The sequence below is a fragment of the Mytilus edulis genome, chromosome 3, assembly GCF_963676685.1.
Source record: "Mytilus edulis chromosome 3, xbMytEdul2.2, whole genome shotgun sequence".
NCBI lineage: Eukaryota > Metazoa > Mollusca > Bivalvia > Mytilida > Mytilidae > Mytilus > Mytilus edulis.
Window position 1 is genome coordinate 37,643,720 of NC_092346.1, and position 23,770 is coordinate 37,667,489.

The 23,770-nt window shown below is 34.5% G+C and overlaps 1 protein-coding gene across 1 annotated transcript in view; it reads left to right on the forward strand.

Annotated features, from left to right (window-relative positions):
• LOC139516397 (uncharacterized) overlaps window positions 1–23,770 on the forward strand; it is a 41,727-nt gene that overhangs the window by 15,830 nt on the left and 2,127 nt on the right. Inside the window, exon 13 of the mRNA XM_071306471.1 lies at window positions 18,028–18,132. Coding sequence (XP_071162572.1) covers window positions 18,028–18,132 — 105 coding nt within the window. The remainder of the gene's footprint in view (window positions 1–18,027; window positions 18,133–23,770) is intronic.

Genomic DNA, 23,770 nt, shown 5'->3' on the forward strand with positions numbered 1-23,770 from the left:
GAACCATGAAAATGAGGTCAAGGTCAGATGAACAATGCCAGGTAGGCATGTACAGCTAACATTTTTTCCATACAACAAATAAAATTGACTTATTGCTTATAGTTTAAGAAAAACAGACCAAAACACAAAAGCTTAACACTGAGCAATGAACCGTAAAAAATGAGGTCACGGTCAAATAAAACCTGCGCGACTGACATGTAGATCATGAAATATTTCCATACACCAAATATAGTTGACCTATTGCATATAGTATTAGAAAAAAAGGCTTAAACTCAAAAACTTAACTTTGACCACTGAACCATGAAAATGAGGTCAAGGTCATATGACACCTGCCAGGTAGACCTGTACACCTTACAACCATTCCTTACACAAAATATAGAAGACCTATTGCATACAGTATAAGAAAAACAGACAAAAACACAAAAACTTAACTATAACCACTGAACCATGAAAATGAGGTCAAGGTCAGATGACACCTGCCAGTTGGACATGTACACCTTACAGTGCTTCCATACACCGAATATACTAGACCTATTGCTTATAGTATCTCAGATATGGACTTGACCACCAAAACTTAACCTTGTTCACTGATCCACGAAATGAGGTCGAGGTCAAGTGAAAACTGTCTGACGGGCAAGAGGACCTTGCAAGGTACGCACATACCAAATATAGTTATCCTATTACTTATAATAAGAGAGAATTTTACATTACAAAAAATCTTAACTTTTTTTCAAGTAGTCACTGAACCATGAAAATGAGGTCAAGGATATTGGACATGTGACTGACAGAAACTTCGTAACATGAGGCATCCATGTACAAAGTATGAAGCATCCAGGTCTCCCACCTTCTAAAATATAAAGCTTATAAGAAGTAAGCTAACACCGCCGCCGGATCACTATCCCTATGTCGAGCTTTCTGCGACAAAAGTCGCAGGCTCGACAAAAAACGTAAAAAAATATTGATTCAAATCAGCTCCATTACAATCTAAACAAAGAAACACTAGACGTTTTTAATATTGCTCTCGAAAAATTACGTATGTAATGTTAAATGCTGAATTTGAAGTAAAATAGTACTCAAAATGAGGGTCGTCAAGTTGGGTACTATTCCTTATTCCTTATTCGTAACTTATTCTTTATTCGATACCTATTCGTCACTTATTCTTTATTCCTTATTTGTTACCTATTCGTTACTTATTCCTTATTCATTACCTATTCATTAGTCCTTATTTGTTACTCCTTATATGTCTACAATTTACGTGCTTTACTTTCTTAATATCACTGGTAAAATTTCTTGGTTTGTATATAATAGGTGAAATTACTTTAAGCGCGAAGGTACACGTTTCAGCGCTTGCCTGATTCCCTGTTACTTATTCGCTTGTAACATGTGTTAAACGTTGCACCTTTTAAAAAACGGTTACTTTTTTTCTTGTCACTTGTGTTACATGTAGCAATAGGTTCTTGGAGGTGAAATAACCCTATTAGCGCATATGTATAAAAAAGAAGATGTGGTATAATTGCCAATGAGACAACTCTCCACAAGAGCCCAAATGACACAGAAATTAACAACTATAGGTCACTGTACGGTCTTGAACAATGAGCAAAGCCATACCGCATAGTCAGCTATAAAAGCCCCCGAAATGACATATGTAAAAAAGTTTTAACGAGAAAAACTAAAGCCTCGGTCACACCTTACCGGATAGCTCGAACGGACGACTAACGGATAACTTTTTTTCAATCCGTTTATGTCCGTTCTTATCCGTTAGACGTCCGTCCATATCCGTTGCATGTCCGTTAAGCGTACGTTTTATCCGTCGACGTCCGTTCTGTCCGGTGGAAAATTTTGAGCATGTTCGATACTTTGAACGGACGTCCAACGGATAAAATGTCCGTTGAACGTCCGTTAGCCGTCCGTTTTGTACGGTACTTGTCCGTTTCGTTTCCGTTTTGTATCCGTTACGTGTCCGTTATACGTCCGTTGGAGGTCTGGAAGATAAACTCACCAACGGACTTCTACCGGGCGTTAAACGGATAAAACGAATGAGAAACGGACTCCTACCGGACGTATAACGGATAAAACGGATGGTGAACGGATCTGAAACGGATAAATGCCAATTGAAAATTTCGCGTCAGAAATGCCAATTATTGGTATGTCAGATTTCTTAAGGTTCTTGAATTCTGATTATTCATAATCGATCTTAGAGTAAAGGCCCGTCTTCACAATCAAGCAGCTCTTATTCAGGCCAGACACTGCCCTCTGGCGGCATTTTGAAGAACAAACCAAAACCAGTTACACAGAAACATTTGAATATTTATGCGATTTACATGTATTATTATTGTCGTCTTTAATTTTTCCGTATATCTGCTTTATCCGGTACGCTTCCGTTAGGTGTCCGTTTTATGCGGCACTCGTCCGTTGGGTGTACGTTCGACATCCGTTATGTCCGGTACGTTTCCGTTTCTCATACGTTGCATATCCGTTGGATGTCCGTTATGCATTCGTTAAGCGTCCGTTTTATTCGGTCAGTACATCAACGGACTCCCAACGGATAACAATTTTGTCAACGGACAACTTTTATTTTCATCCGTTAGGCGTCCGTTAGTGCCATCCGGTAAGGTGTGACCGAGGCTTAACTGCCTAATATATGTACAAAAATGAAAGAAAAACAAATATGTAACACATCAAAAAACGACAACTACTGAATTACAGGCTCCTGGCTTGGGACAGACACATACATACAGAATGTGGCGGGGTTAAACATGTAAGCGGGATTCCGTAATCGTTTCAGCGCTCGACTGATACCCTGTTACTTATTATTTCCTTTTTTGCTTAAAATACGTGTGTTATATGTTGCACCTTTAAAAAGAATCATTCTGATTTTTCTGGTCTCTGGTGCTAGCTATATTGGTTCTTATAGGTGAAATAACCCTATAAGCGCGTATGTACCCGCTTCAGCGCTCGACTTTGCCCTGTTTCTTATTCATTCCTTATTCGCTTGTTATACGTTGCACCTTTTAAATAAATTCTTGGTTTGACAACTCCGTATTTTTGCGCCTGTCTCAAGTCATGAGCTTGATTTTGTCAGTCTGTGTATTTTTGGCTCAACGGGGCCCGAAGGGCCCCATCTAAGATTATGCCTTTACTTTGCGTCCGTCGTCGTCCGTCGTCTGTCGTGGTTAACTATTAAAAAAATCTTCTCCTCTGAAACTAAAGGGCCAAATACCTTCAAATTTAAATAAATGGTCCTTAGGGTATCTAGTTTTATTTTAGTACTTGTATATGTTTACTTTTAGAGTTATGTGTGACCGTCCATTTTCACTGAACTAGTACACAATTTTATTTAGGGGCCAGCTGATGACCACCTCCGGGTGCGGGATTTTCTCGCTGCGTTGAAAACCCATTGGTGGCCTACGGATGTTATCTGCCCTTTGGTCGGGTTGTTGTCTTTTTGCCTGACATATGCATTCTCATGCATTCTCAATTTTATCTTTTCATTTTTGTTCATGTCTCTGGTGTTAGCTATATGAGTTCTAAAAGGTGAAATATCGTCTACTATTCACTTGTAATACGTGTGTTATACTTTGCACTTTTCAAATAAATTGTTGTAAACAAATTTCTTGTCTTTAGTGTATCTTATGGGTACTTAGAAGTAAAATAACATTATTAGCGCGTATGCACCCGTGTCAGCGCTCAACTGATACCCTTTTACCTATTAGTTTCTTATTCGCTTGTAATACGTTGTACCTTTTAAACAAATCTTTACAATTGTTTTCTTGTCTCTGGTGTTACATGTAGCTATGAGTTCTTCAGGGTGAAATCACCCCATTAAGTCGTATGAACCAGTTTGAGCGCTCGACTGATACTCAGTTACTTATTCGTTAATTCCTTATTCGTTTGTAATACGTGTGTTTTACGTTCCATTTAATTCCGATTTTATTCTTGTCTCTGGTGTTAGCTATGGGTTCTTTTATGTGAAGTAACCCTATTAGTGTGTACACACTGGTTTCGGCGCTCGACTGATACACTGTTACCTTTCATTCCTTATTCGCTTGTAATGAGTGTGGTATACTCTGTCTCTGGCCTTGAAGTCATAAAACTTTCGAATAAATTTGTTTTTTAAAGCAAAAAAGGAATATGGGACGGAAATTAGAAACAGAGGAATACATGTAAGCTTGTATTCATCTCAGGTTTAGGAATTTGTGTGAAATTTTCGGACTCCTTGTGGTTTGTTTTTTTAACAATACAGGGTAACATGTTTCCCCCATACATGTATTACCCTCTTTTCATTGCATATAAGATTTCAATTTATCATATCCACAAGGGTAACTGGGGACCGGTATTAAAACCCTCGTCAAATAGGGTCATCCGTTTGGCTGTGCGGGATGTACAAATGTGCAGCAACATCTGGTCAGAATGGAGACATCCAATCCGATGTCATGTGTATAGAGAGTGCCACGCTCTTTGAAAATTAAGATTCCTTGCAACAACTCCATGCTGAGTCCGCATGGCTAAATGTCTGTCCCTATCCAATATACCCTCATTTCCTTGGTTGTCTTTATCTGACCTTAATCCCGGATGCTCTATTACAGAACCTACCTATGCATTTATTTTTAATTTTTTCTCGTCCTGAATATGCATGAAATATTTGCCATTGAACGCTTAGCAACCAACAATCAATCAATCAATATCTCATAAAAGGTCATTAACCAAATTCAAGCTGATTCTAGATTTCTTCTCTCACGATTGAGAGCCAAATATTGCCTATGCTAAATAAGGTAAAAGTCTTAAAAAGGAAATCCATTACCTATCAATTATTTTAATTTATACTTAAACTAATATACGGAAGCGTGTTAGCGCCACACATTTTTTTTTAATTATTCTTCATATCTTTGCATTTAACGCAAACCTTTGCGAAATAACGCAAACATTTGTTTTTTATATAATCTTATTAAAGATTTAAAAGAAAAAGCAGTTATTAATGCAGGAGCCTGAATATATTAAAATTTATCACCTTTGAAGTCATTGCAAAGTAAAATCATATGCTTGAATAATTAGAACATATCATTGAATAATTATGAGCAGAAAATATAAGAAGATGTGGTATGAGTGCCAATGAGAAAACTCTCCATCTAAGTCACTATTCGTAAAAGTAAACCATCATAGGACAAAGTACGGTCTTCAACACGGAGCATTGGCTCACATCGAACAGCAAACTATATAAAGGTCCCCCAAAACGATATCCATGTTACTACTAGTATACCAAGAAAATTGAGGTTATCCCGAAGAAAAAAAATCAATCCTGCTAATATAGCTATAACCGAATATAAATATACTTCCAAAGTAAGTTCTCTTTGAGAACTGTGTAAAGTTGGTTAGATTCAAACAAGCTACCCTTTGATAATGAATGTATAGAATGAAGATGTTTAATTAATAAAATTATGTTCTCTCCATTCAATTGCTACCCCCCAGGCATCCTAAAAGTACTTAACTATATTGAAATGAAAATTCAATAACTTTCTAACAAAAAGTCTTTATCATATTCTGAGATTTTTGCTTCAAAATTAAAAAAAAATGTTTCCTTATTAATAATAAATCATTTCAAAGCATAAATAACATTTTGCGATTTGACTATGAAGTTTCACAATTGTATGACATTATTCTTGATCTTTCCTATATACTATACTATATCTATTTTCTTGTTAAATTATATACTTTTCTGATGCACAAATCAGTCTTAATTTATGTATAATTGTACTTCAAGTATTCCATTATTCCTATGCATATTTATTATAATGATTTGGCCTTGTATGTATCTTTTTTTTTTATCTACAGTAACTAGTAAATTACAACCGAAAGGAAGGACAGACGGACATTTATACAAAACTTAATGAATGATTGCAATCAAGATATTTGCGTTATAACGCAAAGGTTAGCGTTGTATTGCAAAGGTTTGCGTTATTTTGCAAAGATTTGCGTTATATCGCAAAGATCACTTTGTGTTAGAACACACCTGTTTGTGTTATTTCGCAAAGGTTTGTGTTATAACGAAAGAAAGGAAGAAAAACAAAAAATAAAAATGTGTGGCGCTAATACGCTTCTGTACTAATACTCTTCGGATTGAGAGTACTAGTATCAATTCTTATAATTCCAGATATTTGTTTAATTTCACCTAACTGCATTATTCAAGATAAAAGATTTTAATGCATATTGTATTGATATGAATGGCATAAGATGATGAGACTATATTTTTGAAATATTGATTGTATGTAATTTAATGCGCGATAACCACTTCATTCATTTTATATTCTACTTGTAACCATGGCCGTACGTTGTAACGGTGAATTCATGCGATTAACTAAAGTTTGTTTGACTTTTCTTATTTAAGAAGTAAATAATAATGATTTTGGATTTAAACATCAACACGCAGTAACCCAACAACTCAAATAAGATCTACATATGGCATAAAAAGATTGATATTCGCACGACTTATTAATGCAAGTTTAGTCCTTCAATGTTAAAGGTCATATGGCAATACATTGATGTTGTTTTTTTAATTGACTTAATACCGGGAGATTGGTTGCCTCGTGTTAATTTAACGCATGTCAGCTATCTAGTGTTATCTACAAAAAAGAGGGCCAGTTTTTATTCTTTAATATTAAGTCAATTCTCCCATGAAGAAAGGATAAATTTTTCTGTGTTCAGTAGCATCGTATTTTCTTAAAATATTTTCTCGCACAATATTTGGACATCGGTGGACATGCAGCATTGTCAAACCACAACCGTTCACCCGTCATCGTAGCTCTAATTTCGATAATATTCTAACAATTTCATGTAGTTTTTTTTAATTAGACAAAAGGTACTTCGGTATAAGAAAACTCCCTAGTTAAAAAAAATTACTAGATTTGCAAAAGAAAATCAACACTTAGAATTTAATCAAAAAGTAGGACAATAAATGAACAAAAGACAAACCCGGGTACAGATAAGACACATAACTACAATAAAAGACCTTTAACACTGATTATAAAGATGGATCACGAAAAATATACAGGGGCAACATCAAAAAGTGAAGAGAAATCAGCTGATTTTTGCAAGACACTCGCCGTGAAAACAATATGATCTGAAGAAAAGCTTTTGTTTCAACTTTTTAAAATTTATTTCCAACATCAGACCATGTAGTTACGGCCCTGGGCTCCATATAAAATTATAAAATCTAAACTGACTTATTCAAATTCGATGTTCAAATGGTCAATGTAATAAAATACATTTGTTGACTGAAACTCATTATAGATTACTTTTTGTTTGAATTTATTGGAAAAATTATATATTAAAAAATAAAAATATAAAACCACAATAAATGTACTAGGTCCGATAATTGACGGCAGTCTTTTAACCTGAAATCTGTGGCAAATTTTTATGTTTGAAATAATGAATAAGATAGTTTCTGCTGAAAACGAAACGTCACGGAAAATTCAGGGTTATGGATAATAATAATTTATAATATATAATGGAGCATCAGATCAGCATCGTCTGGTCAAACTATTCATAGGTGTTATTGTAACTAAAGGTTTAAGATTTACAACATATGGCATTCTTGACCTTGAAATACATTTAAAAGAAACAAATGTTATCAATCTGAATCACAATAGCTGTCCACCACAGCATGTATTCCAAGCGACTGATACAGAAACAACAGGTGACCATTACTGAGGGGAGTGGACACAACACCTGCATAAATATGACTGTTTTACCACTTTATATATGATGTTTAATATGTTAATTTTTCTATTGTGTATATTGTATTGTATTGTTAGCTCACCTGGCCCGAAGGGCCAAGTGAGCTATTCCCATCACTTTGCGTCCGGCGTCCGTCGTCGTCCGTCGTCCGTCGTCGTTAACTTTTACAAAAATCTTCTCCTCTGAAACTACTGGGCCAAATCAAACCAAACTTGGCCACAATCATCATTGGGGTATCTAGTTTAAAAAATGTGTGGCTTGACTCGGTCAACCAACCAAGATGGCCGCCACGGCTAAAAATAGAACATAGGGGTAAAATGCAGTTTTTGGCTTATAACTCAAAAACCAAAGCATTTAGAGCAAATCTGACATGGGGTAAAAATGTTTATCAGGTCAAGATCTATCTGCCCTGAAATTTTCAGATGAATCGGTCAATCGGTTGTTGGGTTGCTGCCCCTGAATTGGTAATTTTGAGGAAATTTTGCTGTTTTTGGTTATTATCTTGAATATTATTATAGATAGAGATAAACTGTAAACAGCAATAATGTTCAGTAAAGTAAGATCTACAAATAAGTCAACATGACCAAAATGGTCAGTTGACCCGTTTAGGAGTTATTGCCCTTTATAGTCAATTTTTAACCATTTTTCGTTAATTAAAGTAATCTTTTACAAAAATCTTCTCCTCTGAAACTACTGGGTCAAATCAAACCAAACTTGGCCACAATCATCATTGGGGTATTTAGTTTAAAAATGTGTGGCTTGACCCGGTCAACCAACCAAGATGGCCGCCACGGCTAAAAATAGAACATAGGGGTAAAATGCAGTTTTTGGCTTATAACTCAAAAACCAAAGCATTTAGAGCAAATCTGACATGGGGTAAAAATGTTTATCAGGTCAAGATCTATCTGCCCTGAAATTTTCAGATGAATTGGTCAATCGGTTGTTGGGTTGCTGCCCCTGAATTGGTAATTTTGAGGAAATTTTGCTGTTTTTGGTTATTATCTTGAATATTATTATAGATAGAGATAAACTGTAAACAGCAATAATGTTCAGCAAAGTAAGATCAACAAATAAGTCAACATGACCAAAATGGTCAGTTGACCCGTTTAGGAGTTATTGCCCTTTATAGTCAATTTTTAACCATTTTTCGTAAATTAAAGTAATCTTTTACAAAAATCTTCTCCTCTGAAACTACTGGGCCAAATTAATCCAAACTTGGCCACAATCATCTTTGGGGTATCTAGTTTAAAAAATGTGTGGCGTGACCTGGTCAACCAACCAAGATGGCCGCCACCGCTAAAAATAGAACATAGGGGTAAAATGCAGTTTTTGGCTTATAACTCAAAAACCAAAGCATTTTGAGGAAATCTGACATGGGATAAAAATGTTTATCAGGTCAAGATCTATCTGCCCTAAAAATTTCAGATGAATCGGTCAATCGGTTGTTGAGTTGCTGCCCCTGAATTGGTAATTTTGAGGAAATTTTGCTGTTTTTGGTTATTATCTTGAATATTATTATAGATAGAGATAAACTGTAAACAGCAATAATGTTCAGTAAAGTAAGATCTACAAATAAGTCAACATGACCAAAATGGTCAGTTGACCCGTTTAGGAGTTATTGCCCTTTATAGTCAATTTTTAACCATTTTTCGTTAATTAAAGTAATCTTTTACAAAAATCTTCTCCTCTGAAACTACTGGGCCAAATTAATCCAAACTTGGCCACAATCATCTTTGGGGTATCTAGTTTAAAAAATGTGTGGCGTGACCTGGTCAACCAACCAAAATGGCCGCCACGGCTAAAAATAGAACAAAGGGGTAAAATGCAGTTTTTGGCTTATAACTATGAAACCAAAGCATCTAGAGCAAATCTGACAAGAAGTTAAATTGTTAATCAAGTCAATATCTATCTGCCCTGAATTTTTCAGATGAATTGGACAACTAGTTGTTGGGTTGCTGCCCTCCAATTGGTAATTTTTAAAGAAATTTTGCCGTTTTTGGTTATCTTGAATACTATTATAGATAGCGATAAACTGTAAACAGCAATAATGTTCAGCAAAGTAAGATCTACAAATAAGTCAACATGACCTAAATGGTCAATTGACCCCTTAAGGAGTTATTGCCCTTTATAGTCAATTTTTAACAATTTTCATTAATTTGGTAAATTTATGTAAATTTTTACCAAATATAGTTCTCTGTTACTAATGGGCAAAGTTCATTATAGATATAATTGTAAGAAGCAAAATCGTTCAGTAAAGTAAGAACTTCAAACACATCACCATCACCAAAATAAAATTTTGTCATGAATCCATTTGTGTCCTTTGTTTAATATGCACATAGACCAAGGTGAGCGACACAGGCTCTTTAGAGCCTCTAGTTATCTTGAATATTATTATAGATAGAGATAAACTGTAAACAGCAATAATATTCAGCAAAGTAAGATCTACAAACAAGTCAACACGACCAAAAAGGTCAGTTGACCTCTTAAGGAGTTATTGCCCTTCATAGTCAATTTTTAATAATTTTGGAAATTTTGGAAATTTTAACAAAATATTTTCCTCTGTAAATAATGGGCCAAGTTCATTATAAATTGAGATAATTGTAAGAAGCAAGAATGTTCAGTAAAGTAAGATCTACAAACACATCACCTCACCAAAACACAATTTCATTATGAATCCATCTGTGTCCTTTGTTTAATATGCACAAAGACCAAGGTGAGCGACACAGGCTCTTAAGAGCCTCTAGTTTGTATATGCCTTCAACCCCCAGGGGTATAAATGTGCATTTCATTAATAAATAAATAAATTAATTAAAATTAATACAAATCTAACAAATTTTAGATTAGTATAAGTGGTTATAATAACGTCAAAAACGACGAAACTAGTATAATTACAAAACATATATATATGTATTATTATTATTTATTGATTCTACTGAAATATTGCAGCACAGAAACTTAAACCAGAAAGAATATATTCATTATTTTTTAATAGCAAAATATAAAGTATCATGAAATATTCGCATACATTTATTGCAGTCTGACGAGGACAAGAGTTAAATGTTAAACCATTAGTTATGTAAATCTAGCAATCACAAAAGTCTAGGGGAAATGCGAACTATAGATCAAGACTTTTAAAACAACAATTGATAGTTGTACCCCTAATGATGGCATATCTGTCATGATAATGATGAATCATTTATAAATTTATGACTGATTTAACATGTACTGGTAAACGATTTTTTTTTATATTTAATTATAATCAAGTCTAAGCTAGAGGACAAACCCAAGCTATAACTGCCGACATACTAAAACAGTGTCGGGTCCTATCAGACGACATTGGATGCATCGTTTTATGCATGATAATAAAATATGTACACGGAAATCATTTCAATCTATGAAAATACTCTCAAAGCCAATTTTAACATCATCGAGCCCGACTCTCACGAACATTTATATAGCTTATTTGATGTTGTTGCTTGGCAAAAAAATGAGGGATAAAAAGTTAATGCAAAATAATTATAAGATGATATAATTTAGCCACAAATTTAGTCAATTAATTTGCATTAAGACTTTAGGGTAAATGTGCTAATGTGTTAAGGTTCTCACACTGTCCTATGGATTGTTTTCGGTCGTTAGTGATTCGGCATCTGTCTCTTAAAGATTTAAACATTGGCTATGAATTGGCATAACAACTTATACACGAAAAATTCGGGATATATATGGTTTCTATAGGTTAAACTTTATGCAAAGCTGTTTAATTCAACAATTTAGTTGAATTTGGTTTTGAAATGGTGATATATGACAGCTAAAGGTCATTTTATTGATGATAATTTAATTTTAAGTAACAAAGAAGTCTAGTATTTTTGAAGCTAAAGCTAGGTTGACACTGCCGATCAGACCAACTATATCAATTCCGATCAAGACAGATTAAGTGATCGGGAGACTGGTCTGGCTAGTTCGACAAGAATGTTCGGGGTGGTCTACCTTACTCGTCATCGGTCTGACTTTCTTTCAGAGAGTTTTTGACCTTTCAAAAACATTCGAGTAAGCATCGAGAAGCCAGTCACTCGAGAAGAGATCGGAGTTTCGCCGAGTAGCGATCGATTTGATCGAAAAAGGATCGTAAAGGGATCGAGTTTGGTCTGAATACAAATATTTGAACAATCAGTACTCGATCATCACGACCTTTGTTCGACTAAAATGCGATCGTTTCTCAACCAACGTCATCGATCACTGCGACTACTATTATTTTTTTTTTATCCCAGACCAACTCGACCAATACCCAATCTCTATTCGACCAAACGCAACCACTTTTCGATGTGTAGATCTAATTAACTCTCATAACTTTTCCCGCAAGAATATATTGTCCTTGTTATTTTGAAATGTACGAAAATGAAATCCGCAAAAATTTCCCCGTGTACCGTACTTAGCTGTACTTTAACAGAGGCAAATATATCAAACAAACAATCACACCCAGAGGTCAGGAACAAACCGACCCAGCCATGGAATAAAACTAAAATCGACGACAAGACAAACAGCAGTCCACAACTCATTATAACTAAAATCTTAGCAACACGAAACCCACCAAATACACATTGCACCTGTCATATTGCATAAGTACCAATCCGGTGACGAGTCTCATTTAGTGGTGTCATTTTCAAGAAAAGAGCAGTAAATCTAATAAATAAGTAAATACAAACGTTTCGAATCATTTTTGAAACGTAAAAAAAGGCAAAACATCTACCAAAGCTTTAGTACAGTTTTAAACAAAACAAGGCATAATTACCTTTATTTTAAAATCAATCTTGACAACTTTATAACACATAAAAACAAGGTGCCATATTAAAAAATAACTACATCAGTGGTTTAACGATAAAACTACAAGTAGCTTAATTTACAATAGCACTGATGAACAAAATCATACTCTCTTGCCACTCAACTGAACCTGCTGGCATTTTGAAATAGTGCATACGATAGTCTCGGTTTTGATATCTCTGGAGTACGGCTTCATCCAGATCTCAATGGAAATGCACCATATTCAATCATGAGGTACCGGTATGAGTGTTCTCCATATCGCCGGGCAGTGGGTGTTTCTAGTTCCTCAATCAAAGTCCTCTATTCAGAATGGTTGAAGAGTCAGACGCACTTCCATCTCTGTACCATATAAACTTGTAACATGCGTCAACGAGGGCTAATAGTGTGACTGAGAATAATCCTTTGTAGTTGCAGTACAGTGTACCAGAGTCCTTGGTGCACTTTATCCGGACGCTTTAGCCCCCGTTCGCATATAACGATATTTAATCTGTGATATTTGATTAGGATACTAGTAATAAGCAGTGTGTATGAGCTTAATAACATTAGGTTAATAGAGGCAAACCAAAGTTAGAGAACGGAAACTAATATGCGGAATGAACAGACGTACGGACGAATGGATTGACAAGTGTAACACTAAATGTCTCATTTGTTTCGGCGAGGCATAAGACAATCCGACTTTTTTCTAATGAAATTGCACTTACTCGACCAATTCCCGGCTATCCCTACGACCCCTTTACGATCAAGTCTATTAATTCTGGTCGAGATCGGGCTGAGTTCGAGCTTTGTTGACTTGTTCTAGCTAGTCGAGTAAAGATCTCGTCTTGTAGAGATCTTGTAGAGATTGTGAATTCGTCTTATAGTCGAATGTTTATTATAGTGGTGGTTGGGTTGGAGTCATGATGTAGTCATTAAGAAGTCGTGAATTGTCGAGTTAAAATCTTGTACAGTAGGATTGCGGTCGGGTAGAAGTCGTAAACAAGCCTGGTCAAGAATGTGGTCCCGCTTGATCGTGGGAATTTGAGCAATCGGGTTCATAGAGTTGATCTAATCGGCTGTGTGAATCTGTCTGATCTTGTGCGGGTAACTAAAGCTAGGTTCACACTACCAATCAGAACAACTCGATCAATCCCGATCATGACAAATTAAGTAATCGGGATACTGGTCTGACTCAATCGGCAAGAATGCTCGAGGTTGTCTATCTTGGTCGTCATCAATCTGAAATTCTACCCGATAATTTTTGACATGTTAAAAACATTCGAGTAAGGATCGAGAAGCCAGTCACTCATATTTAATGCTTCCTTTCCAAATGTACAATGCAATGTAATGTTATTTAATATGTTTTTTCTGTATACCTTTGTTCAACTTAGGTGATACCAGAATAAAATGATATACACAAGAAGAGATCGACTATTCGTCGAGTAACGGTCGAATTGATCGGGAAATGGTCGTGTAAAGATCGAGTTTGGGTGGAATACAAATATTTTACCGATCTTTACTCGATCATCTCGACCTTTGCTTGATTAGTATCAGATCATTTCCCGATCAACGCCAACCTGTTTGATCTGTGGTCCAGATGAACTCGACCGATGCCCGATCGCTTAGATCACCGCGACCTCTATATTATTTTGACCCCAGACCAAATCGACCAATACCCGATTTCTACGCGACCATATTTGACATCTCTTCGATCTTTACTCGGCCATATACAAGTACACATGATTGCTACACGATTCAGTAAAAATGTTTGCAAATCTGAATAACTCTCATAACTTTGCTTTCGCAAAAGTATATTGTCACTATTTATTTTTAATTGTACCAAAAATCCTCCATTTACAGTACTGGTCTGTACATTTGCAAGGAGGGGTAAAATTTTAACAGAGAGTCAAAAGATACCAAAGGAACAATCAAACTGAAATTTCGAAAATACCTACACAGCCATTAAGAAAAACGAAAAACGACGAGAAGAAAAACATGCAGCAGTCCACATACACAAAATAGAAAGCTTAAAACTAATTAGCAACACGAAACCTTACAAAACCTGGGACTATCTCGTGCAGGTGTTCCGGAAGGGAAATAGATTCTGCATTTTGGTCCCTTGGGTTTTTTCAGATATGAAAGTAATTGTGCAATAAAAAATCATTATTAGAATGCTAATGACTATTATAGCCTCCAAAGTGGGGTTTACCTGTTTTATGAACTATTTTCTGTTTGACTGTTGTGTAGTATAAAAATAAGAGCAGGTATGATTGCCAATGAGGTAACTCTCCACAGGAAACCAAATAATACAGAAATGAACAACTATCTGTTACCGTACAAACGAACTTTATGACGCAATTTTACAGAAAATAAGACGAAAGACAACTGATTTTGATTTGATCTCTTGATAGTTATACGTAAACAGTTTCAGAAAAGGTTTCACTCCAGGGGATTATACAAGTCTACTTCTGGTCAATTTTTGGGAAATATATGACAGCTTTACCACCTTTCTACAATAGTTTTTAGCCAATAGGTAATTGCCATGGATATACACATACATGTATGCATATATATATGACACAAACAGCAAGCTTCATTTGTAAAAAAGCAAGGAAAAGGGGATGGTCAAATTTATGTATATTGCTATCTAACATAAGTACTAATCCAGTGACAAATCTCATTTTGTGGTGTCATTTTCAAGAAATTTAAAGACCAGTTAAACTCCCAAAATATATCAGCTTAGACTCTGAAGAAGTTTTTCAACCATTTGTCGAACTCCTGCAAGTCTCTGATGCTACTCACACAGTGTTCGCCGTGTTACACACTGCCTAACCTAGACGTCTCGGCATCCGTTGCTGTCTACGCCTTCTTGTTCGTCTTCTGCGTATGTCCTCACAATTAGTTTCCGTTCACTAATTTTGTTTAGCCTCAATAAGATTTTATGAAACTTACACACAACACTTATTATCATAAAACACAGATCAAGATCGAATTTGGAAGGCGTCACTTTTGTCGTTCTTGGGGAATGAACCTTTATAACGTTATATGCAAGCTGGGGCATTATCTATGTCCCATGGACACATTCTTCGTTTGTTTGGTTAAATTTAGTAGTGCACAGAAGGTCCGAGTAAAACCATTAGAATATCTATATGGAAATAAAGCAGTTGGATTTATAGAGCACAGAGAGACAGGTCAAAGGTTGTGACGAAGGTTGAAGAGAGCGTACGTACACAATGTACTTACGGACGGACAAAGGCAACACTTATACCCCATTTCTTCACTTTTAGTTGTAGCAAAGCAACCCGAGGTATAAATTTTATAGTGTGAACTCGGTATTAGTCTTAATGACCCCTACACTGCGGCGTCGCATAATACAATATGATGTTTTTATATAAAAATTGTATATACCCGACTAATTCCCGACTATCTATACGATTCGGTCGATCTGGTTTGGTAGAGATCAGGCTGTGATCGAGTATAATTGATTTGGTCTAACAAGTCGAGTAAAGATCGTGTGGATCGTAAATTGGTTGGAATTATCGAATATTTAATCAATTAGTGGTCGGGTTGGAGTCGTGGATGGTCGAGTTAAAGTCGTGTACAGTCTGTCGAATAACAGTCGGGTAGAAGTCGTAAACAGGCCCGATCAAGATTTTGGTTTCGCTTGGTGGTGGAATAGGGACAATAGGGATCATCGAATTGATCTGATCGGCAGTGTGAACCTGGCATAAAATTTAAGTTTCCAATGAAAATTACAAAAAAACAAAAGTTGTGACCTCTATTTTGTATTTCATATTCCGATTTAATTCGGATTAAAGTCAAAAAGTGTACAAAATATTTAAAAAATCGGGAGATATGCTATTCGGTATCGTGTTACTTGTGCCATTAAATGTTTTGTAAACTCCCATGGCACATTCTACTTTATTGTCATCCAATGTTTTTTTATTTACTTTTTGTTGCTGTGTTACAGTTTTGGTTTTTGGTTTATTATTATGTACATCAATTAGGTCGTTAGTTTTTTCGTTTGAATTGTTTTACGTTTGTCATTTCGAGGCAGTATATAGTTGACTATGCAGTATGGGTTTTACTCATTGTTGAAGGTGTCCTATAGTTGTTAATTTCTGCGTCTTACGTATCCTTTGGAAGCGTTAAAGATGGTTAAAAAGCCAAAAACAACTAGCGCTTAATATGTTTTTCCATTTTTTTTATAAAGAGAATGAACCAACCAACAATTATTCACAAATCGATCTAGAAATTATGATATTAAGGAATGAAGAGGAGAAATTCTACCACCAGGAAAGCGTCTACCGTGTGGTTATGTCGGCGTAAGTATAAAAAAGGAGGTAGGGTGGGAGAAGAGGGGAAGCTGATAAGTAAATGAATCCATTTTTTGGTGATTAATTCATGCAAAACAATCCGTTTTGTCATAAATAAAATAAAGATTACTGACGTGCGATATAGTGTTATGTGCTATAATATTGCCACGTGCTCAACGCTCGAAACATGTGGGCGTTCTTCAAGTAATTTTAATTGACCAAAATGGGAGGAGTAAGCAATTAAAATTACTGTGTTAACAGGTTAAGCGATAAATCTCCTCCATCAATCACTTACTTATTTTCAATAATTATTTGTTTTGTGCATAGACGATAAATTAGAAGTTATTAACACTCAGAAATAGCGGTTAACCGATAAGATAGCGGTTAACCGATAAAAATAGCGGTTAACCGACATATTAATAGAGATTAATCGGTATAAATAGCGGTTAACCGATAAAATTAGCGGTTAACCGACATATAAATAGCGGTTAATCGATAAAAATAGCGATTAACCGATAAAAATAGCGGTTAACCGGTATATAAATAGCGGTTAACCGACAAAAATACCTTTTGAACCAAATGGTACACCATAGTTAAGGCGTACATTTAATTTATTGTACTTTTTCATGCTTAAACAAATAGTCAATAGTTACTTGGACCGTGGTGACCAATTTGTCTAAATTGCTACTGTAATCATGCACCAGCCAGTCATCACTAAGTTTGTTAGTTTATTCTCTGATCATGCATTATACACACCAATATACTAAATAGAATTCCCTATCGAAAGTCAGAGGTATTTTCAGGTCACCCCTGCTTCCTCCATCCATTCATCCTACTTGCCCCAAAACAGCCCAAAAAAGGTGCTTAAAAGTGGCATTAAAATACCAACAACAAAAAGACCATCAAAAACAGTGTAATGCTCCTGGCATTGCTCTGATAAAGCCTGTGCAACATTTTGATCTATTTTTTTTACACTTTTTGAAGAAATGTCAAATAAAGTAATTACTTGGTTTTCATCTTGATAACTATGGAGAAACTGTTCAAATATAAGTTGTCTTTCATGTGTGATTTTCACAAATTTTGTCACAGTATTTCTGTCACTGAAGTTTAAACTAGTTGTTGAAATACATTGAGATTGTATCAATTTGACCATAGGAAATGGTGATTAATAAGTATATATTTTTTGTAGGAAAGCAAATATCATGGGACAACATTGGAACCACAGAGCAAAGAACCAATCTGTTGGTTAAAGTTGATTGGACAATTACAGCTCCTCAGTTGTTGGAAGTAGAAGGTAATCCATTTGTTTTGAAAATAAACAGTTACTGTAAATTCAGAAATAGTTGCGAAGTTTTTATCATTGCAAACAATGCAAGAGTTGTCGACGAAATAATTTAAGCACGAATTTAGAGATATTTTAGAACGAATTTAACATTGTTTTCTCTCAAAATTGTAAAAATCAAAATTGCAATAAGTCTAAAATGAAAAAATCGCAATAAAAAATGCATGCAATAATTTCTGAATTTAAATTATTCAACTTCCAGCTAAATTTCATTTTATTTTTTACAATTTATTAAAACAATTTAAATCAACTCAGTTTTTTACTTTTAAATCTAATAGTTGCATGATTTTTCTTGGGTTTCTTTATGTGTAATACCACCAAATCATAGTCAATCACATCCTTAAAAGGGTAAACTAAAAATTCATTTGAAATTTATCCTACATTTCATTGCAGTAAAAATATCTGTGTCATAGACATAAATCTTGGTGTTTCATAGCATCATTATTATTGTATTTGGTGTTTCAAAAGAATATTTTGGATGCTTGAGATTAAAGGCTTACTAAAGCTTGTACACAGGAAAAAAGGGTGAATTTTTCAATGTTAACTTCCTGTGATGGTTATTTTCGTATATGCAATGAAATGATATGTAAATTTCTATATAAAGTACTGAACAGGAGACATCACCTGTTTATAAATTGCACTTGTAAAAGAGTTAATTAATTACAAGATGAACACAAATTCAACCTAAAAATTCAAGCAAAAAAATGTAATATTGTGAAAAAGTCAGAACATAAAATGATCTGTATTTTCTATCGAAGGTTAAACTAAACAGTAAAAGTAAAGGTTATACGTTTTACATGTTTCTCAGTATAGTCTAGTCAAAATAGATGAAAAATATGGCCAACCTCAAAAAAATTGCAACAGAATTATTTTTTGTATTTTTCAAATCTAAAAGGCTTTCTTTGTAACATACTAAAAGTCTACCAAGATATCTGAGTTGGAAAATTGATTTTTTGGGTGAAAAATAGCAAAATTTGACAAAAATAGTGAAAAACTGGGAAAAGCTTGTTTAACATTCATTTTTGATGATAATAATTTCAAATCAAAAGTTTTACAACAGGTTATACAGTGTTTATGAAATATTATAATAAAAAAAATAGTTTTTGTTTTATAAACATGAAATTTTAGGTGAAAACATCCGATTTTTGTTGGAATTTGAGATCTTCAAAGCTTGCATTGATTACCAACAGGACTGGAAAAATATAAATATTGGTAATAGAGGTTCATTTGATAGTTCAAAAAAGACAAAATCCTTTATTCTAATCATTCCAAAACTTTACAGCAATTTTTAATAGGGTAAATGGTGATTTTGGGTAAAATATAGCAAAATCATCAAAAAATCGTTAAAAACTGGAAAAACACCAATTTGGAATTTTAACTGTTTTTAAATCACTCCAAAAAAAAAAATGCAAATCTTAATAGAATAATAATCAGATCAAACACAATTCATTGTAAAACTAATTAATTTTGTGTAAAAAAAAAAAAAAAAGCAAAATTGGCCCAAAATTGACAAAACTAGAAAAAAATTACAAAACTCATAGTTTTTTCAGAAATCAATTAAGATCTCAGATAACATTAATTTATATTTTTTATGTGAAAAGGTCCAATGCTTAGATTCATACTATTTTAACCAACAAGAGATGTTAAGCGAAAATCATAGATTTGTTGACCATGCATAATGAGAGGTAAAAAGTATCATTGACCAAAACGGATGATTTAAAAGTAAATGACAAGATAAATGGAAACATTTTTTTTTAAAGATTATTCCATAGTTTTCTGTATACAACAAATATCTTTTCATCAGTAAAGTCAGATTCAGCAATGGGAACAGTATAAGAAAAACTCAAACCACAACATTCACCGCATCCTACCGACCATTTTGTCTACAGACACATCATTTGGTGTTGCAGTTTTGCTTACATTTGCATCTTACAATGTTAAAACTTTTATCAGTCGCAGGAGGAAGTTCAATCAAAATTGGACGAAGTTTTCCACGTGAAATTTACTAACCATTGTCTGCACGGTCAGAAGGATCTATGTCAATTTCTTCTTACATCCATTTTTGGCACCGATAATACATTCGAAGACTATAAAATTGCCCTGAATCAGATGCTTCTTCTCCTGCTTTGATGATATCTGCTTTAATAAAGCATTATTCATTAAAACTTGACATGCGTTTTCAGATATCCTTGGTTAAGTGTTTTTAAAACATGTCTTTACTTAATTACTTAGTCCTTACTATGCCTTACGGCACATAGGGCAAGGACAAGTTTCCTTCACTCTTCAGGGTTGTTTGCTTTTCTTTCCACTGTGCCCCAGGTATATTATCTTTCCTTTAGCTCATTTTCTATGGTGCGTCTTTATGTTGTTTGAGGTCGGCCTCTTTTTCTTTGTTCCTCTTTTGTCTATCTAAGGGCTAACTTGGTCATGTCATCAGATGTTTTGCGTATAACATGACCAAGCCACCTCTAGCTTTTTTATATCAGCAAAGTCTCCATGTCCTTGGTGCTGGTCATCTCATGTAGGTCTTTGTTGGAGATTTTGTTTGGCCAGAATATTTTCATTATTTTCCTCAGACATTTGTTATAGTAGCTGGAGAGCCTGTTGATATCTTTCTCAGTCATTCTCCGGTACTCTGACCCATATAGGAGTACATAAAGTACACAGCTGTTATAGAGCCTGAGCTTGGTCTTCTTTGAAAAGGCTGTTGTTTTCCAGATGTTGCCTAGTCTAATGAATGCGGATCTAGCTTTTCCTATTATGATTTTTATATCTCTTTCAGCACCACCTTCTGTGATTATACAACTGCCTAGATAATTAAATGAATCTTATGTTTCCAGCTGTTTTCTTTCTATAAATATGATAGGATGTCTTTCTGTATTGAGGTACATTAGCTTTGTCTTTTTGGCATTGATCTCAAGTCCAATCATTTTAGCTGTTTCTTCTAGCTTTTTGGTCTTCTCCTTCATATGATCTTTGGTATAGGATAAAAGTGCTAAATCATCAGCATAGTCTGTGTCCTGTGGTAAAAAGTGTCCATCTCAGTCCATTGTTACTTTCTGCTGGGGTTGTTATCATTACCCAATCAATAGCAATTATGAACAGCACAGATGACATAACACATCCTTGTCTTACTCCTGATTTTACAAGGAAACTAGTGTCAGCTTCAGAGTTGATGGTACTTGAGAAATTTTTATAGAACTGCTTGATGAGATGCTCTATCTTACCTGGTATTCCATAGTTTCTAAGAACTACCCTAAAGACTTTCCCGGTGTAAGCTGTCAAATGCTTTCTCGAAGTGCACAAAATTTACTAGTAGATTCATCTGTCATTCATGACACTGTTCTCAATTGTTACGTAGGACCAATATGTGGTCTATGAAGCCTCTACCTTTTCTGAAACCAGCTTGTTCTTGTCGTAGTTTCTTATCAACAGCCTCTATAATTCTTGATATTAAAATTATGCAGAAGACCTTACTTGGAATTGATAGTAAGGTGATTCCTCTCCAAATATTGCAGTAAGTTAAGTCTCCTTGTTTTGGTATTGTTATGATGTTGCCTTCAGACCAACTGTTAGGAATAACAGCTTGCTCCCATATTTTCAGGAATACTGGGTGTACAGAATCCGCTGCTAGCACTGTATCTATCTTTAAAAGTTCTGTATTTAGTTGGTCTATGCCAGGTGACTTTTTGTTTTTCAAGCTTTTAATGGCTGCCTGTATTTCTTGTTTTGAAGGTGGATCTGTGTCTATTTCAAGGTCTAAGGGTGCCTCAGGAAAAATTGCTAGATTATCTGGTTCTTTTGCTGAAAACTTGCATTTTCGTGGATATTTGATTTCATGGGTCTCTGTATACAAAGCCCATTGGTATTATGCTATTCGTTGAAAATTTGAATTCGTGGTGCATATGTATCCACGAATCCCACGAAATTATTTTCAACGAATAATAATGAATCCACAGTACTTGATAAATCTGTCCCATTCTCCGATTCGCCCATTCCTCTGCCCCTGGTTAGACCTCCACAAGATTTGACACTTCTCATCAATATTTTTTCTATAGTCAAATCTGTTGAAAGACCACTCCAAAAAAGGTCTGTTGTATGTAGTATTGATGAAGAAAAAAATCTATTATCCATTACTAAAAAGGAACTTTTTATGTCAAACAGTCAAAACAAACAAGCTCGTTGGTTTTCCCGTTTAAATGGTTTACACTAGTAATTTTGGGGCCCTTTATAGCTTGTTGTTCGGTGTGAGCCAAGGCTCCGTGTTGAAGGCCGTACATAAACCTATAATGGTTTACGTTTATAAATTGTTATTTGGATGGAGAGTTGTCTCATTGGCACTCACACCACATCTTCCTATATCTTATTAACGTGCTTTGTGACGAGCTAAAAGATAATAACATTAGATGTAAGAATGCGACTGGTGATGCAGATTGTGCAAACAGCTTTGAATTGTGCTTTGTCTTTAGTAGTCATAGTAAATGGAGATTATACGGATCTATTAGTGTAACTTATTCATCATGTTAATCAGCAGTGCAAACGGGTTATTTTTAAATCTGAATAAATGACAATCAACAAAAAAAATGAAAATATGGAACATAAAACAGTCTAAAGGATTTCTTGGGGATGATGTTTGTAATTTGTTGCTCTTTTTGCATTCTCTAACAGGTTGTGACTCATCATTTAAGCTTTTTGGAATAAGCAAAGGATTTCCATTAAGATCAAGTTTTCATGAATAAGGCTTCATTAAAGCAGATATCATCAAAGCAGGAGAAGAAGTGCTCATATGTTTATATATTGAGGACTTCCTCTAGAAGGACTTGACATTCTTCTCTGGAGAAAATTCAAATCTATAGTAATTACTGGAAACACATTGGTTCATGTGAAAAGTTTACCACCAACATCAGATTCAGGGCAATTTCATAGCCTTAAAGTGTATTATCAGAAGAAGTTGACATAGATCCTACAGACCATGCAGACTATGGTTGGGAAATCAAACATGGAAAACTTTGTCCAATTTAATTGAACTTCCACCTGCTCCTGATAAGCTTCTTAACATTTGAATACTAGATGCAACTGTAAACAAACTGTGACACCAAATGATGTGTCTGTTGAAAATATGGTTTCTGAAAAAATATAAATAATTTTTTCCAGTTTTTGACGATTTTTTTAAGAATTTAGCTTTTTTCACCTAAAATCAGTTGTTTTACTATTGTTTTACAATGAATTTTGTTTGATCTGATTATAATTATATTAAGATTTCTGTTTTTCTATTTTGGAGGGATTCAAAAACAGTTAAAACTCCAAATTGGTGTTTTTCCAGTTTTTAACGATTTGTGATAGATTTTACTATATTTTACCCAAAATCATCATTTACCCAATAAGGAATTGCTGTAAAGTTTATGAATGATTAAAATAAAGTTTTTTGTCGTTTTTAAAGAATAAAATGAACTTCTATTATCATTTTTTATATTTTCCTGTCTGTTTTGGTAATCAATTCACACTATGTGAATCTCAAATTCCAACAAAAATTGGATGTTTTCACCTAAAATTTCATGTTTATAAAAAAAAACTATTTTTTTTGTTATTT